The 19,043-nt window shown below is 45.2% G+C and overlaps 1 protein-coding gene across 2 annotated transcripts in view; it reads left to right on the plus strand.

Annotated features, from left to right (window-relative positions):
* The window catches only part of WDR1 (WD repeat domain 1), a 114,123-nt gene extending 102,094 nt beyond the window's left edge, over positions 1–12,029 (plus strand). Inside the window, exons 11-15 of one of the 2 annotated variants that reach the window (XM_087875261.1) lie at positions 546–633; positions 1,508–1,618; positions 1,738–1,911; positions 5,751–5,895; positions 11,379–12,029. In XM_087875261.1, the coding sequence (XP_087731387.1) occupies positions 546–633; positions 1,508–1,618; positions 1,738–1,911; positions 5,751–5,895; positions 11,379–11,488 (628 nt within the window). In that variant the 3' untranslated portion in view covers positions 11,489–12,029. The remainder of the gene's footprint in view (positions 1–545; positions 634–1,507; positions 1,619–1,737; positions 1,912–5,750; positions 5,896–11,378) is intronic. The other variant, XM_087875262.1, reaches the window with a different exon arrangement.
* Positions 12,030–19,043: the final 7,014 nt, after the last annotated feature.

Here is a 19,043-nt window from a genome sequence, read left to right on the forward strand (position 1 = left end):
GTACCACTTATCCCATACTAAATAGTAATCGTGTTCCTCTTTATATTGAAGTTCCTTTGTGAGTCTGTCCATTTCTGCACATTCCATGATTTTACTAAACATGGTCTTTTTTATTGCTGCCCCCCTCTTTTGGAAAAGCACACCCCAAATATGGCCTCTTTTCTTTTGACATTTAGAAAATCTATAAAATGAAACAACCCCAGGATTTTCAATAAGAAGTTTGTCCACTACTTATGGAAATAATTCTAATTACAGAGGGATACATCACAACCCTTTTTATGGTCTTCAGATGCAGTTTAATAGTTCTGATTGATGGATTGTATTTAGTTTGTTTTAATCCAAACAATACCTAAAGAACAAGTACTGGTCAGAGTCAGTAGTACTTGGAGTGGACAGTGAACCTGTAAAATATATTCAGAAGCTATTATAACATCTGCAGACCTGTGCCATAGTTGTTCTGGCTGCTTTTGTAAGCAGCTTTAATACTTCATATTATGCACCTGCTTGTATTTCTTCAGTTGGGAAAATTAGCTTTTTTTTTTTAGCAGCCAAGACGTTATAAAAATGGATGTTCAACCAAAATGTGTGGCAGTTGGACCTGGAGGATATGCAGTGGTCATATGCATTGGAGAAGTGAGTAAATTTAGAAAAACAAATTATAGTGCATTCTTTTATTCAATTATTTTAATCCTGTTGCTTTGTGCTTTTAGTACTCTGGGCGGGGTTGATATTTCATTGTATTGTGTAAACTGTAAAAAACTTAATTCAGTAACCAAACCAATGTTGTTAGATGCTGTTAGAATGCAGCAATAGTGATTTAGGGGGTTCCTCTCCACAAATTAATAACAGAGTAGGGAAAGAGGTATGAACATGTAATGAGCATGTGAAGGAAAAAGGGTTGTGGCACTTGTTTTGAACTCAGAGGGGGAAAATCCTGTTGCAGAAATCCCTGATTGGAACATTGCACTCTAGGCAAAAGAGCAAGAGCCAGTTTGGCCTAGCGGTTAAGGCAGGGGTCCTCAACCCCCGGGGCCATAGCCCACTATTGAGCCTTGAGCCCTTTGAAACAGACTGCAGAAATGGTGGATGAGCGCACATGCACACATCCCCACTTGCATGAGCAGCAGGTGAGCATGTTCACATCTGCTCCATTTGCATGAGTGACATGTGCACTTGCACACTGCTCGCATTGAACCATCCCCTCTCCCCCACCCCCGGCCAGTTTGCAAAGTCGGAAAGGTTGGGGTTAAGGCACCAGACTAGAAACCAGGAGACAATGAGTTCTAGTCACAGGACACAGGCATGAAAGCTTGTTAGGTGACCTTGGGCCAGTCCCTCTCTTGGACCATGAGATCAGGCCTGACAACTGGTCAGTCACTTCCTGTTGCAAATAATGGATTAGCACTCAGTTGATTGGATATGATGTGGACCCTGCACTTGCAGAGGGGAAGTGTTAGAATGAAAAAACTATAGGCAAAAGTTCATGCATATCTTTCTTCAATCATAGATTATTTTGATGAAGGATAAGAAGAAGTGTCTTGCAATTGATAACCCTGGTTTTGAACCGGAAGCAGTGGCAGTTCACCCTGGAGGTGGGACAGCAGCAGTTGGAGGAACAGTAAGAATATTTCTCATGAAATTATCTAATTTTCAAGCTTTTGACATACATACAGAAAGCAGTAAAAACCACTGTTTCCTTTGGTTCATGCTTAAACTTACCCTTGTTTGTATCTCCAGGATGGGAAAGTGCATTTATATGCAATTCATGGAGCTTCTTTAAAAAGTGAAGAGAAGGTCCTGGAAGCCAAAGGACCAGTAACTGACCTGGCATATTCTCCTGATGGAGCTTTCTTGGCTGTGACAGATGCAAACAAAGTAGTCACAGTGTTCAGCATTGCTGATGGTTATGGGGTAAGAACTATGTTAATCATCTCCAATTGGTTTTTAGTTTCATGTCTTAAATAGAAAGCATAATAATAATTCTGCCATATGTCTCAATTCTAATCAGTTTGCAGTGGCATCTGGTAGTTTATGGTCAATCCTCATAAGCAGGTTTATTAATAGTATAAAGGCTGCTGGCCTATTGTTGTTGTTAGTTGCGAAGTCGTGTCCGACCCATCGCAACCCCATGGACAACGTTCCTCCAGGCCTTCCTGTCCTCTACCATCCTCTGGAGTCCATTTAAGCTCACGTCGACTGCTTCAATGACTCCATCCAGCCATCTCATTCTCTGTTGTCTCTTTCTTCTTTTGCCCTCAATCTTTCCCAGCATTAGGCTCTTCTCCAGTGAGTCCTTTCTTCTCATTAAGTGGCCAAAGTATTTGAGTTTCATCTTCAAGATCTGGCCTTCTAAAGAGCAGTCGGGGTTGATCTCCTCTAGGACTGACTGGTTTGATCACCTTGCAGTCCAAGGGACTCACAGGAGTCTTCTCCAGCACCATAGTTCAAAGGCCTCAATTCTTTGGCGCTCAGCCTTTCTTGTGGTCCAATTTTCAAAGCCATACATTGCAACTAAGAAAACCATAGCCTTGACTATACACACTTTTGTTGGCAGGGTGATGTCTCTGCTTTTTAGTATGCTGTCTAGATTTGCCATAACTTTCCTCCCCAGGAGCAAGCGTCTTTTAATTTCTTGGCTGCAGTCCCCATCTGCGGTGATCTTGGAGCCCAGGAAAATAAAATCTGTCACTACCTCCATTTCTTCCCCATCTATTTGCCAATAATTGAGATGGCCAGATGCCATGATCTTAGTTTTCTTAATGAGTTTCAGGCCAACTTTTGCACACTCCTTCTTAACCTGCATCAAGAGGCTTTTTAGTTCCTCTTCGCTTTCTGCCATTAGAGTGGTATCATCTGCATATCTGAGGTTGTTGCTATTTCTCCCGGCAATCTTAATTCCAATTTTTGATTCATCTAGCCCCGCCTTTCTCATGATGTGCTCTGCATATAAGTTAAATAAGCAGGGCGACAGTATACAGCCTTGCCGGACTCCTTTCCCAATTTTAAAAAAATCAGTGGTGTCATGTCCAGTTCTCACTGTTGCTTCTTGACCCGCATATAGGTTTCTCAAGAGACAAATAAGATGGTCTGGTACTCCCATCTCTTTAAGAACTTGCCACAATTTGTTGTGATCCACACAATCAAAGGCTTTAGCATAGTCAATGAAGCAGAAGTAGATGTTTTTCTGGAGCTCCCTAGCTTTCTCCATCATCCAGCGTATGTTGGCAATTTGATCTCTAGTTCCTCAGCCTCTTCAAAATCCTGCCTGTACTTCTGGTAGTTTTTGATCCACATACTGCTGGAGCCTAGCTTGTAGGATTTTAAGCATAACCTTACTAGCATGTGAAATGAGTGCAATGGTGTGATAGTTTGAACATTCTTTGGCATTGCCTTTCTTTGGAATTGGAATGTAAAGTGACCTTTTCCAATCCTGTGGCCACTGTTGAGTTTTCCAAATTTGCTGGCAAATTGAGTGTAGCACTTTTACTGCATCGTCCTTTAAGATTTTGAATAGCTCAGCTGGAATACTGTCTCCTCCACTAGCTTTGTTGTTGCTCAGATTTCCTAAGGCCCATTTGACTAGGATGTCTGGCTCTAGCTCAGTGACCACCCCATTGTGGTTATCAGGGATGTTAAGCTCATTCTTGTATAGTTCTTCTGTGTAATTTTGCCACCTCTTCTTAATCTCTTCTGCCTCTGTTATTAATGCCCCTGCCATTTTGGTCCTTTATCATGCCCATCTTTGCCTGAAACGTTCCCTTTATATCTCCAATTTTCTTGAAGAGATCTCTGGTCCTCTCTATTCTATTGTTTTCTTTACAGTGTTCATTTAAGAATGCATTCTTATCTCTTCTAGCTATTCTCTGGAATTCTGCATTCAACTGGGTGTATCTTTCTCTTTCTCCCTTGCCTTTCACTTCCCTACTTTCCTCAGCTATTTGCAAAGCTTCCTCAGACAACCATTTTGCTTTCTTACCTTTCTTTTTCTTTGGGATGGGTTTAGTTGCTACCTCTTGCACAATGTTGCGAACCTCCGTCCATAGTTCTTCAGGCACTCTGTCTATCAAATCGAATTCCTTAAACCTATTTGTCACCTCTACTGTATATTCATCAGGGATATGATTTAGTTCATACCTGAGTGGCCTAGTGCTTTTCCCTACTTTCTTCAATTTAAGTCTAAATTTTGCAGCTGGTCTTGTTTTTACTGACTGTATAGATCTTCTCCATCTTTGGCTGCAGAGCACATAGTTAATCTGATTTCTGTGTTGACCGTCTGGTGATGTCTATGTAGAGTCGTCTCTTGGGTTGTTGGAAAAGAGTGTTTGCTATGACCATTGTATTATCTTGATAGAATTCTATCGGCCTGTGCCCTGCTTCATTTTGTATTCCAAGACCAAACTTGCCTGTTATTCCAGTTATCTTTTGTCTTCCTACTTTAGCATTCCAATCCCCCATGATGATAAGGACATCATTTTTTGATGTTAATTCTATAAGGTGCTGTAGGGCTTCATAGAACCGGTCAATTTCATCCTCTTCAGCACCAGTGGTTGGGGCATAGACTTGGATTCCTGTGATATTGAATGGTTTGCCTTGGATTCAAACTGAGATCATTCTGTCATTTTGGGGATTGTATCCCACTATTGCTTTTCCTACTCTTTTATTGATTATGAAGGCTACTCCATTTCTTCTGAGGGATTCTTGCCTGCAGTAGTATACCTGATGGTCATCTGAATTAAATTCACCCATTCCTGTCCATTTTAGTTTGCTGATTCCTAAGGTGTCGATGTTCAGTCTTGTCATCTCTTGTTTGACCACGTCCAGCTTGTCTTGATTCATGGATCTTACATTCCAGGTTCCTATGGAGTATAGATCTTTACAGCATCGGACTTTCCTTTCACCACCAGATGCATCCACAGCTGAGTGTCCTTTTGGCTTTGAACCAGTCACTTCATTCTTTCCGGCTCTACTAGTACTAGCCCTCTGCTCTTCCCCAGTAGCATATTGGACACCTTCTGACCTGAAGGGCTCATCTTCCAGCATCATATCTTTTTATCTTTTGGTACTGTCCATGGGGATTTCATGGCAACGATACTGGAGTGGGTTGCCATTTCCTTCTCCAGTGAATCACATTTTGTCAGAACTCTGCTATGATCTGTCCGTCTTGGGTGTCCCTGCACAGCATAGCTCATAGCTTCATTGAGCTATGCAAGCCCCTTCACCATGACAAGGCACTAATCCATGAAGGGGTGCTGGCCTATAGTTTTAGTAATTAAGATGCACTTTGGAAGAACTATGTTGCCTAATGAAAGTATTGATAGGTTGAAATGATCAAATTAAACTTTATTGTTGGAACCTATTCCCCCATTTTTAAAAAAAAAATGCATAACCATTTAAATGTAGTTATCAGATATAATCTTGGATTGTTTACTCCCCTGTATTGATTTTGCTTATAGCTTTGGTGTAATTAGAACATAGAAGTACATAAATGGTTGAATAATTATTAGAATAATAATTAAATAATTAATCATCAGTAAATTGCAAAAGGCAGCTTTACTCAGAACAGCTTACATCCTGCAATATACCTTTAACACCATCAGACATCCACATCTGCTTATCTCAGGTCCTTGGAAAGGACTCGATAGGTAAACAGAGTATGAACATCTCGCTGATTGTGTGATAAACCATAATAATAAAAATAATTAACTTAATTTGGGGATTAAAAATATTGTATAAATATTTCTTCTGAATAGGAACATAATTTATTCTATGGCCATCATGCAAAAATAGTTTGTGTTGCCTGGTCCCCTGATAATGAGCACTTTGCTACTGGTGGCATGGACATGTTGGTGAACGTGTGGACCCTAAGTGACCCAGAAACCCGAGTCAAAATACCAGGTGATTCAGGCTTTTTTTTCCTTTGAAAGAATTAATGCTGAAATTGATTGAAAAAGAAGATGTGGTAGTCTATATTACTTATCTGGGTTACATTCTATTTGATAGTCAAAATTGAAGTTTCAGGAGAAATTTTAGAATTTGAAAATAAAATTTTCCACAGTTAGTTGGAAATTCTAAAATCAGTTATTTCTATAAGACTTAATTGAAGGGGCATCCATGCATTTTTATCTTCCCTGTTTCTTCTCCCATAAGAATTGTAGAATTTGAGAGACCAAAGGAGCAATTCATTCCTTCATTCTTTCATTCATTCATTTTATTCAGTTTACTCATTCATTCGTTCAGTTTGTAGAGCTGTTTCTCAGCATAGAAATCCATAATAAAATAAAATAAAATAAAAATCCATTCCGTTGACAGTTGCAAAACAAAATGGCAGCTCAGAGCTGAAACTCCGAGGCTAGGAGGGAGATGTTTTGACATTTTCAAGAGTGTGGGGGTCAATTAACCATCCACAGACCCCCCTCCCAGCAAGCTGAGGTATTTTCGGCTCAATAGAGCTGTGGATGAAGCCCAAGGATAAAACCCGAGCCGAGCCCGAAGATCACCTGTTTGTCAGTAAAAAGACTGAGGGCGGTGGGGAGGATGTCAACATCAAAACCTGGCTGTCATGACCGGGTCATCCACTGAGTCTAATACAGCTGATGAAATGGTTGGCGAGACGGTGGCAACAGCGACTCTGGATAGGGTGTTGATAATGATGCCTGGGCTAATAGGCGCTGCATGTAGCAACACGGCGGCGATGATGTCTATGGCAAGGGGGGTTACCACAATGGCGAGGGGAATGGCGCTAATGGCAGCGACGGCGACAGCAACACCAGAGGCTGCAAGGAAGCCCTCGTTGTTAATAGAGGAGAGGGCAATGCTGCAAAGGCTATAAATGTTAGGATCCCTTCAACCTCTAGGGATCTGTTGCACTCCTCTTTCTTGAAACTCTGAGGACTTATTAAACTAATTGAACTAAGTAGCCTGAGCAAGGTGATGGATAGGGACTGAGGATTACAAACTGGAGATGATGACTTACTCTCCCCCTCAACTGTCCCTCTCTCCTTTATCAGATCTAGATCTATTACGACCACTCAGTGTTAACTTACAATCTTAGATCGATCTGCAGCTTTATTTACCACCCAAGATTACCCTGATTATTTAACCCTAAATACTTTGTCCAGTGGCTCTGCCTTACTTTTTTGATCTAATCCTCGGCCATCGCTGGTATCAGGACTGGAGGAGATACAGACATCGAGAGTCTTGGATTATGGGGAGATAGACCACCTTCTCTTTGTTTGTTTCAAATGGTTTGGTCGCTGTGAGAGGACGACCCTTTGAGACCTCTACCCCTACCTCCTTTGGATGGACTTACTACAACCACAAGACTTCCCATCGTCGTGAGAGGGCGATGATGTTCCGATGTATTGACATTTGTAACATACTGGTCTCCCTTTACATCTATTTCCTCCCTTATTTTAAATTACCTGTCTTAACCATCTCTAACACTCTTAGAAGAAAATGATCCTTCATCTCCTTCAACTCGCTCCTATCTTTGATGTATTCAACTGCGGAGCTCCTTGCACTGCGAGATTCCCCCCTCTCACATGTCTGGCCCTCTCAGTTATCAAGGGCCGCCCTTGAGGACGGGTTTTGGAACCCTGAGAGGTGGTTTGCAAAAAACCGACGGCTTTGGGGGTTTTTAGATAAATCTTTAAGTTCTATTTTAAGGGGTTCTGGGAGGGATTGTGGGAATGGATCTGGGGGATCCATAAATCCACTGAAAGGGGTAATGGGTCTGATAATCATGGTGGGGAGGATGGGGACAGAAATCTGACAAGGATGCAGGGGGATGAAGCGATGGGCATTAGTATAGTAAGTGGGAGGGGCAGATATGACGGCTGCAGGGGGCCATATTATGTTTCGGGAGTGCGCACTCGATGTTTACGAGCGATTGCTCACTCCGATCCCCAAAGCACTGCTCGTTTCCCGGGTTGTTCAGAGTCTCAGACCCTGGGTCTACGGCTGATGTTATGTAATGCCAGGTCAGTGGTAAATAAAGCCCCCCACATTCATGATCTTATTTCAGAGGGGGGTGCTGACCTGGCAGGGATTACGGAGACCTGGTTAGGCCAGGAGGGAGGAGTTCCCCTTGTGGAAATGTGCCCGCCAGGTGCATTCCATCAGCCAAGGGCTCAGGGAAGGGGTGGGGGAGTGGCAGCAATATTTAGAGAAAGTCTTTGCCCGAGGGAGGCCACTGTTCCTCAGATAGCTGGATGTGAGTCCCTCCTTGTGAAGTGGGGTCAGGGGATTCAGATGGGCCTACTGATTGCGTACCTGGCTCCCTGCCACGTAACAGCGGTCCTGCCTGAGTTGCTCGACATTATAGCCGGGGTGGCAGTGGAAACCCCCAGACTTATTGTTATGGGGGATTTTAACCTGCCATCTGCTGGTGAGACGTCGGAGACGGTTCGGGAGTTCATGGCTTCCATGACGGCCATGGGCCTGACCCAGGTAGTTCAAGGCCCCACCCACTTGGGGAATCACACTCTGGACTTGATTTTTGTCTCTGATCAGTGGCTGAATGATCTAAGAATAGGGGATATAGACATCAAGCCCTTGTCATGGTCTGATCATTCTCTCCTTCACATGGACTTTCAAGTCACTTCCACCCACCGCAGGGAGACGGAACCAACCAAATGGTTCCGTCCCAGGCGCCTGATGGACCCCGAAAGGTTCCTGATGGAGCTTGGGCCATTTCCTGAGACTCTGGCTCACGACTCGACTGAGGACCTGGTGGTCGCCAGGTGGGGCCTTGGACCGCGTCGTGCCTTTGCGGCCTCTGACCCGATGCCGATCTCGTCTAGCTCCTTGGTTTTCCGAGGAGCTGAGAGAGATGAAGCGTCGGAAAAGACGCCTGGAGAGTGATTGGAGGACAAGCCAATCTGAATCTGACCGAACACAGGTGAGATCTTATATTAAGACCTACCTAGTGGCGATAAGAGTGGTGAAGTCTAGCTACTTCTCCGCTCTTATTGCATCTGCAGAGAACCGCCCAGCTGCGCTGTTTAGGGTGACCCGCTCCCTACTTCAGGTGGGGGTACGGGAAGATCCCTTAAAGGGTCGAGCTGAGGATTTTGTACAATTCCTGCATGATAAAGTCGCTCAGATTCGGGAAGGCCTGGACTCCGATTGGGTAGATCCAGGGGAGGAGACGGGGGCAGGTCTTGAGAGCGTTATCTGGGAAGAGTTTGACTCTGTGGCTCCTGAGGACGTGGACAGGATTCTGGGCAAGCTTAACGCTGCCACATGTTTATTGGACCCATGTCCCTCCTGGTTGGTACTGGCCTCCCGGGAGGTTACACGAGGCTGGCTCCAGGGGATTATAAATGCTTCTCTGAGTGAGGGTGTCTTTCCCGCCGCCTTGAAAGAGGCGGTTGTGAAGCCCCTCCTCAAGAAGCCTTCCCTGGACCCGGCTATATTATCAAATTATCGTCCAGTCTCCAATCTTCGCTTTGTTGCGAAGGTTGTTGAGAGTGTGGTGGCGCGACAACTACCCCGATACCTGGATGAAGTTGTCTATCTGGATCCGTTCCAGTCGGGCTTCAGGTCACGATACAGCACAGAAACGGCATTGGTCGCATTGGTGGATGATCTCTGGAGGGCTCGGGACAGAGGTTGCTCCTCTATCCTGGTCCTATTAGATCTCTCAGCAGCTTTTGATACCATCGACCATGGTATCTTACTGCACCGGCTGGAGGGGTTAGGAATAGGGGGCACCGTGTTTCGGTGGTTCTCCTCCTTCCTCTCTGACCGTTCGCAGTTTGTGTTGGCAGGGGGGCAGAGGTCGACCTCGAGGCACCTTATTTGTGGGGTGCCGCAAGGGTCAGTCCTCTCACCCCTTCTGTTCAACATTTATGTAAAACCGCTAGGCGAGATCATCCGTGGTTTTGGGGTGAGTGTTCATCAGTATGCTGATGACACACAGCTATACATCTCCACCCCAGACCACCCCAATGATGCCCTTGCTGTGATGTCCCGTTGCCTGGAGGCCGTGCGGATCTGGATGGGGAGAAACAAGCTCAGACTCAACCCCTCCAAGACCGAGTGGCTGTGGCTTCCGGCGTCCCGGTATAGTCAGCTGGTACCATCACTGACAATAGGGGATGAGATCTTGCTCCCCACAGAGAGGGCCCGCAACTTGGGTGTCCTCCTGGATTCACGGTTATCTTTAGAAGATCATTTGACGGCCGTGGCCAGGGGTGCCTTTTATCAGGTTTGCCTGATCCGCCAGTTGTGTCCCTTTCTGGATCGGGACGCCTTGCGCACGGTCACTCATGCCCTAGTTACCTCCCGTATGGACTACTGTAATGCTCTCTACATGGGGCTCCCCTTGAAAAGCACCTGGAGGCTCCAACTGGTCCAGAACGTAGCCGCACGGGTGATTATGGGCGCAGCTCGTTACGCCCATGTAACACCTCTCCTACGCGAGCTGCACTGGCTCCCGGTGGTCTTCCGGGTGCCATTCAAGGTGTTAGTTATCACCTTTAATGCGCTCCATGGCTTAGGACCTGGGTACCTACGAGACCGTCTTTTGCCACCAATAGCCTCCCACCGACCAGTTCGTTCTCACAGGGAGGGACTACTCAGGGTACCGTCAGTCAAATTATGTCGACTGGCGACTCCCAGGGGGAGGGCCTTCTCTGTGGGGGCTCCAACCCTTTGGAATGAACTGCCCCCGGAGATACGGAATATCCCTGATCTCCGTGCTTTCCGCTGTGCCCTCAAGGCCCTGATGTTCCAACAGGCAGGGCTAAACATACAAACATGCGAATGATTTTTTAAATGTTATCTAATTCTGGGTTTTATTTAATTGACCAAACTAAGTAACAATTTTAATTAGCAATTTTATGATGTTTGTGTGTCTATATTTTTCTTGACTGTACACCGCCTTGAGTCCTACGGGAGAAAGGCGGTATAGAAATATAATAAATAAATAAAATAAAAAATAAATAATAGATGCCATATAGTTTCAGCTTTGAAATGTCAAAGGAAGGAGTTCCTACCATTTTTATGAGCCATTGGTCCTGCTATTAAATAGCAGTTCCTGTAAGCAATTTTTTCCCTTTTTTCATTTGGAAGCTGCTTTCTGGCAAATTAAATTCCTGCTCTTTTCATGAGACTTGGTGTTTAAAGAAGGTCTGCAATCTATTTAATGTTAAATGAGAAGAACCATAAGAGCTTCAGGAAAGGAATTAAGTACCAGATCCAACATTTTATAGCAGTGATGTGCAAGATGAGTAAACGGTATTAGCCAAGGAAGCAATTATATGGCTAGCCAGACTGAAAGTCATATTAGGGCTAAGCTTTTTTTCAGAATGCCTCTAAACAGTTGGACAATATTGTAATTACTAACATTTCTCTTTCATCTTCCCTTTGCTAAGATGCACACAGGTTACATCACATTAGCAGTTTAGCATGGCTGGATGAAAATACCTTGGTAACAACATCACATGATGCCTCAGTCAAAGAGTGGTCTATTTCCTACAAGTAAAATGCCTTCAGTCAGAATAACTTCATCAGGAGAGACTACTAGAGTGAATTAAAGCATTTCTTTTTCTGAAAATTTAGCAAATGTATAATGGGATTCTATAGCATATTCTACTATCTTTGCAAGCAGTGTTTATATCTGTAATTACATAACTGTTGAAAAGCTTTAGTCAGTAACAGTTTGCACATGAAAAGCACTTAAATTATATTTGGAGTTTAAAAAACCTTTTGTGTGCTGAACATTCCAGAGTTTGCAACCTTAGCAGGGTGATAGAACTGATTTGGTTCCCTATTTTTAATACTATATGTAAAACACATATTCACCTGATCTTGTACAGCATGAGAGAACTCTCATTTTTTCTACTTGCAGAACATTTCTGTACTAAATCATAAGAATGCTTGTTGTGATCCACAAAAATGAATTGTGATGTGCAGCTACTGTATATGGGCTTGTCTGTAATTCCCCAAACTGTGGTCTCAGATTTCCTTCAAAAAAACAACAACAATGGGGTACATCCATAATAAAGTTTTTGGTATTTCCTGTGCAGATTTGTAGTTCTTTTTAAGATAAAGGCTTTTTTTCCAGATTGACACTTGTTACTGTTTGGCACAAATGAGACTATTTGATCATGATTTGTTTGGAAAAGGAATGCTTCTAGATCAGCTTTAAATATATATAAGACAGAAGCCTTAACATTGAAGTTTACAGAAAACAGATCAGTATTTACATTTTGATTCCCACCACCCACTGGAGCACAAAATGGGAGTTATCAGAATCTTCCATCACCGAGCTGAAGGCCTGCCTACCAGCAAAGATGGGAAAGAAAAAGAACATAAACACATCAAGAGAGCCCTTAGAATGTGTGGCTATCGCAAGTAGGCCTTCATCAAATCTTAAAGATCCTACAGGAGCTCCTCTATAACAGACAATGACGAGAACAATAAACGAAGCAACATTGTCATTCTGTACGTTGCAGGAATATCGGAAAAGCTCAGGAGGATCTTCAGCCAACATAACATACGTGCACACTTCAAACTGAAGAATATACTAAGACAGAAGCTTATCCATCCCAAGGATAAAACACCCAGACAGAAACTGAGCAACGTGGTATATGTAGTACAATGCAGTGAGCCACGTGCAGATCTGTACATTGGGGAAACGAAACAACCACTTCATAAACACATGGCACAACATAGGAGAACAGACACATCAGGACTAGATTCAGCAGTCCATCTGCATTTAAAAGGCCCAGGTCACTCTTTTGAAGACAACAAAGTCTATATTTTGGACAGAGGATCACTGGAGGAGGCTGGAGTGGCAATAAAGGTGCTTTAGAGCAGCAGTCACCAACTGGTGGTCTGCAGTCCACTGGTGGTCCATGAGAAAATTTTGGTGGTCTGTAAAAAAGTTATTTGCATTTTTTATATTACACTAAATACTATTTATCTTTTTAAAAAATTCATATTTGTGGTCTGCGGGATTTAAAATTATGAATTTAGTGGTCCCTGAGGTCCGAAAGGTTGGCGACCCCTGCTTTAGAGGTTTGAGGTGAAGCAACAGTACGTGGAATCAGGTTGTGGCTGCAAGAGTGCCACTAGATGGCAACAAAGCGTTAGGTATTTTGTTGCTGTTTGTCACCCTAATCAATACAGATAGTTCTCCTTTTGCACTGTTAATGTATCCCATAAAATGATTGCATTATTCAGATTTGCACTATTGGAACTAATATTTCTATGGAAAATAGGATAATTGGTTCCAGCTTGACAGAAGTAGGTAATGAAAATTTTAAACATGAATTTTATATGTATGTCTATTCTAGTGAAAAAAAGGACTAGGTCAGTCCTAGTCCTTCTATGCTATCACTGCATGATAGCAGTGTTCCAATATTTGAGGAGGCTTCTTCAAAGATGAGGATCAAATTATTTTCCAAAGCACCAGAAGGCAAGACAAGAAACAATGGATGGAAACTAATCAAGGAGAGAAGCAACCTAGAACTAAGTAGAAATTTCACAACAGTGAGAGTAATCAACCAATGGAATGGCTTCCCTTCAGAAGTTGTGGGTGCTTTCAAAAGAAGACTGGTTAGTCATTTGTCTGAAATAGTATGGGGTCTCTTGCTTGAGCAGGGACTAGAAGACCTCCAAGAGCCCTTTCAAGTCTGTTAGGATAAAAAGCATATACTAATAATTTAAATTTATGGTTAGCAAAGTTACAGAATAACTGTAGAAAGCAACATAAAAACAACTCTATCATAGATTTACAATAGGCATTCCAACGTAGCCTATTTAACATCTTTCAGTTGCATCACATGAAAATGAGAAGCCTGTTTTTAAAATTTACACTGTTTCTCTGACAGAATCTTCTTTTCTCCATTTTGCACACGTGAAGATTAGCAGAGTATAAAATTGCATGTGCTAGCGTCAAACAAGCGTGCACCAAGCCATGCAGTAAATAATCTAATAGCCTCTCATCGCTATCATTTAAAGGGGTTGTAAGGGTACTTCTCAACTTATGATGACTAACGGTATCAGAATTTCCATCACTAAATGATGAATTCATAAACAATGGCAGAATCTGTATATTAAACCTGAAAGGTTGAATAAAATAGAAGAGGTTATTCCTGAGATCAGTTATGCCTTATTTTCATTGCAGCCACACAAAATTTGGCTACTGAATGGTTTCAGATCCAGAAGATGATTCATATAGGAATTCTCTGTCTGAAAATTTACAAATTATTACAAATAAATAGATTTAATTTCCCTGAAAAATAGTCTGAGAAGACGTAAAAGTGTGTCGTAGGTGTGAAAGATGAAATTCTGAGAGATTAAACTTTATTGAAACAGATAGTTGGGTTCCAGCATACATAAGAGAACAGGGAACAATAGAAATCCAAGACTTGGTATTAAAAATGTAGAGCAGGAAATTATAGGGCTCTGATTTACTCTCAAGCATTTGGCTCTAGTCAATTTCAACCAGCTCTAGTTAAGTTTAGTTTTAGTTTAGTTTAGTTTTTATTGAATTTCTATACCGCCCTACTCCCGAAGGACTCAGGGCGGTGCACAGCCATGAAATAAAACACATAGATATACAAAATTTAAAATCGAATAAAATGAATTAAATAAATTTGGCTGAATTAATACCCATAATTTAAAATACCCATATTTTAAAATACAGTAAAAATTTAAAATTTACACTTAAAAGGGAGAAGATTTAGGCGAGGCCAGCTTGATGAAATAAAAGCGTCTTCAGCTCGCGGTGGAAGGTGTGCAGGTCCGGAATCCTCCGTATCTCTGGGGGGAGCTCATTCCAGATCGTCGGTGCCCCCACAGAGAAGGCTCTCCCCCTAGGGGCCGACAGCCGACATTGTTTGGCTGACGGCACCTGGAGGAGCCCCTCTCTGTGGGAGCGTACTGGTCGGTGGGAGGCTATTGATGGTAGTAGGCGGTCCCATAAGTAACCAGGTCCTAAGCCATGGAGCGCTTTAAAGGTGGTAACCAGAACCTTGAAGCGCACCCGGAAGACCACCGGGAGCCAGTGCAGCTCGCGCAGGAGAGGTGTTACATGGGAGCTCCATGTTGCTCCCATAACCACCCGCGCGGCCGCACTCTGCGCCAGTTGGAGCCTCCGGGTGCACCTCAAGGGGAGCCCCATGTAGAGAGCGTTACAATAGTCCAGACGAGAGGTGACGAGGGCATGAGTGACTGTGCGTAACGAGTCCCGATCTAGAAAGGGACGTAACTGGCAAATCAGGCGAACCTGATGAAAAATCCTCCTGGTCACGGCCGTCAAATGCTCTTCTAAAGACAGCCGTGAAACCAGGAGGACGCTCAAGTTACGAACCCTTTCCGTGGGGGCCAATGATTCGCCCCCAATAGCCAGCGATGGCGCCAGCTGACTATATCGGGACGTCAGAAACCACAGCCATTCGGTCTTGGATGGGTTGAGCCTGAGCCTGTTTCTCCCCATCCAGATCCGTACGGCCTCCAGGCACTGGGACATCACTTCAAGGGCATTGTTGGGGTGGTCCGGGGTGGAGATGTACAGCTGAGTGTCGTCAGCGTACAGATGGTACTTCACCCCGAAACCACGGATGATCTCGCCCAGCGGCTTTACATAAATGTTGAATAAAAGGGGCGAGAGAACCGATCCCTGCAGCACCCGCATATAAGGGGCCTCGGGGTCGATCTCTGCCCCCCTGTCAACACAGACTGCAACCGGTCAGAGAGAAAGGAGGAGAACCACCGTAAAACGGTGCCTCCCACCCCCAACCCTTCCAGCCGGTGCAGCATGATACCATGGTCGATGGTATCAAAAGCCGCTGAGAGGTCTAACAGGACCAGGACAGAGGAACAACCCCTGTCCCGAGCCCTCCAGAGATCATCAACCAACGTGACCAATGCCGTTTCCGTGCTGTACCCAGGCCTGAAGCCCGACTGGAACGGATCTAGATATGACGCTTCATCCAGGTACTGGGGAAGCTGTCGCGCAACCACACTCTCAACAACCTTCGCAACGAAGCAAAGGTTGGAGACTGGACGATAATTAGTCAATACTGCCGGGTCCAGGGAAGGCTTCTTGAGGAGGGGCCTTACCATCGTCTCTTTCAGGGCGGCGGGGAAGACACCCTCACCCAACGAAGCATTTATAATCCCCTGGAGCCAGCCTCACTTCACCTCCCGGGAAGCCAGCACTAACCAGGAGGGGCACGGGTCCAATCTACCCAGAATCCTGTCCACGTCATCTGGGGTCACAGGATCAAACTCATCCCCTCTGTCACCCTCGCTGGATCTATCCCGTCAGAGTCCAGACCTGCCCGAATCTGAGTGATTTTGTCATACAGATACTGAACAAAATCCTCGGCTCTTCCCTCCAAGGGGTCCTCCCGCGCTTCCTGGTGGAGCAGGGAGCGGGTCACCCTAAACAGGGCGGCCGGGCAATTATCTGATGACGGAATAAGAGCAGTAAAATGAGTACATTTTGCTGCTTTTATCGCCACTAGGTAACTCCTAATATGAGATCTTACCAGTGTTCGGTCAGATTCAGAAAGACTAGCCCTCCAACAGCTCTCTAGGCGTCTTTTCTGGCGCTTCATCTCCCTCAGCTCCTTGGTAAACCAAGGAGCCAGGCGAGATCGGCGCCGGGTCAGAGGCCGCAAAGGCACGACTCGGTCCAGGGCTCCAGCAGCCGCCCTATCCCAGGCGGCCACTAGGTCCCCAGACGAGGCATGAGCCAGAACCTCCGGGATTGGCCCAAGCTCCATCTGGAACCTATCAGGTTCCATCAGGCGCCTGGGGCGGTACCATCTTACCGGTTCCGCCTCCCTGCAGCGGGGTGCCGCGGTTCGAAGGTCAAGGCGAAGGAGCGAGTGATCTGACCATGACAAGGGCTTGATGACTATATCCCCTATCTCGAGATCACTCAACCACTGTCCAGAGACAAAAACCAAGTCCAGTGTGTTTCCCCCAGTTGTGCGTAGGGCCATGAATTAGTTGGGTCAGGTCCATGGCCGTCATGGAAGCCATGAACTCCCGAGCCACCTCAGACGCCTCACCCACGGATGGCAGGTTGAAATCCCCCATGACCATAAGTCTGGGGGTATCAACCGCCACCGCGGCAATAACATTGAGTAGCTCGGGCAGGGCTGCCGCCACGTGGCAGGGAGCCAGGTACGTGATCAGCAAACCCATCTGAACCCCGTGGCCCCACTTCACAAGGAGGGACTCACAACCATCTGTCTGAGGTACAGTGGTCTCCCTCGGCCTAAGGCCTTCTCTAATAATAACCGCTACTCCCCCGCCCCTCCCCTGTGACCTTGGCTGATGGAATGCGTGGAAACCTGGTGGGCACATTTCTACCAGAGGGACCCCTCCCTCCGGGCCCAACCAGGTCTCCGTAATATCCACCAGGTCCGCTCCCCCCTCGTAAACAAGATCACAGATGAGGGGGGCTTTATTTACTACGGACCTGGCGTTGCACAACATCAGGCGAAGGCCCGGGCCCTGAAGGTCTGTACTACCTGGAGAACGGGTGGAGCCTTGGGGGCCGGAGCACCCTACCGCTTGAAGACAGCGGGTGCGTGCTCCCTTAACATGATATGGCCCCCAGCTCCCGCCATATCTACCTCTCCCACACACAGTACCGATGGTAAAAACACCGTCTGGACCAGCTCGACCCCCTCCGGATCCCCCACCACCCCCGCCGAACGTCCTGGCCAAGCCCAACTCTCCCCCTAGTGGGTTATTCCCCAAACCCACAACCATAATTCCAATCCCACCCCCCTCCCCTCTCCCCGAACCCCTTAAAAGTTTAGACAAGGACAATTTTAAAAAACCCCGCAGCCCCCTCTTTGCGGCATGACACCTCTCGGGACTCCAGAGCCCATCATCGAGGTAGGCCCTCGATAGAATGGAGGGCCAAGCCTGCGAGAGGGGGGAGTCTCGCAGACCAAGAAGCTCTGCTGCTGAGTACATTGATCATAATGGGTGACACAACCATATCCTGAGGGTATATATAAAGGACCGAGGAGAAGACAAAGGAATGGGGGATCTCAGAGACATATTTACAGGACCAAGTCCCCTGTCCCCTCACAACAGAGGACATAGTCCAAAGCCAAGATGACCACAGTTCCAAGGGGGAAATAGATCCAACCACCCTCTCACGGTGGTTAGGTCAGGATTTAAGGATGAGCAAAGTTTTTTTTTTTCTTTTCAGTAGATATAGGGTTAATTTGGGAGGTTGGGAAGGCTGCTTTGTTTAGGTGCAGTAATAGTTGCTTTGGGTCTAGTAGGATTGTGTCAAATGGGGAATTGAACCTGGCCCTGGTTACAGTGTCAGGAAGAAATAAACTCTCATCTCAGCCATTGCAGGGAGATGGAAGGATGGGATGGAGAAGCAGCGAGGAAAACATGGCCAGGAAACATTTTATTATTTATTGGATCAATTTATGTAACTACCCATCTCACATATGAGACACTCACGTTACTGAATTCCAAGGTCTTTATCACTGGACTGATTGCAAGGAAAAAAAGAAAACGAACAAACCAGAAACCTGCTGATTAAATAAGAATTTAGCAGCCCAGAACAAAATTGGTCATAAGGGACAATGACCAGTCATTGAAGGGGAGGGGTTCTAATTGGACCTGGGGACATCCCCAGACTAGAATAAAGTATATCAGAAGGGCTGTAAAGTCCGGTCTCTCCTTGTTCAAGAAAGTAAAAACTCTTGAATTGTTAGTATTTCAAAAGGAACCTTTTATTGAACAGGAGTGATAGCAAGACAAAAGGAAAGCAGATTCAGTCCGATGTGGATTCAGCCAATCTGCAGGTGTGGAGATGTTATTGTAATGGCTGTCCTGAGAACATGATAAGCGAGCGTTCTTCTGCTGGGTTTCAGAGTGATACAACCCAGATGGCCCGCCCTCCCCTTACATTACCCAAAAGGTGAGAAAATCTCAAAGACGGCTGGGTGCCAGGATAAAGGTTATAAAACAAAAGGTTACAGGTTGTGAGGGGGTGAGGAAGAAAGCAATAAACTAAGTAATACATCCATGGACTCCTC

Source organism: Pantherophis guttatus, chromosome 8 (assembly GCF_059756535.1).
Source record: "Pantherophis guttatus breed Tessera chromosome 8, ASM5975653v1, whole genome shotgun sequence".
NCBI classification, from domain to species: Eukaryota; Metazoa; Chordata; class Lepidosauria; order Squamata; family Colubridae; genus Pantherophis; species Pantherophis guttatus.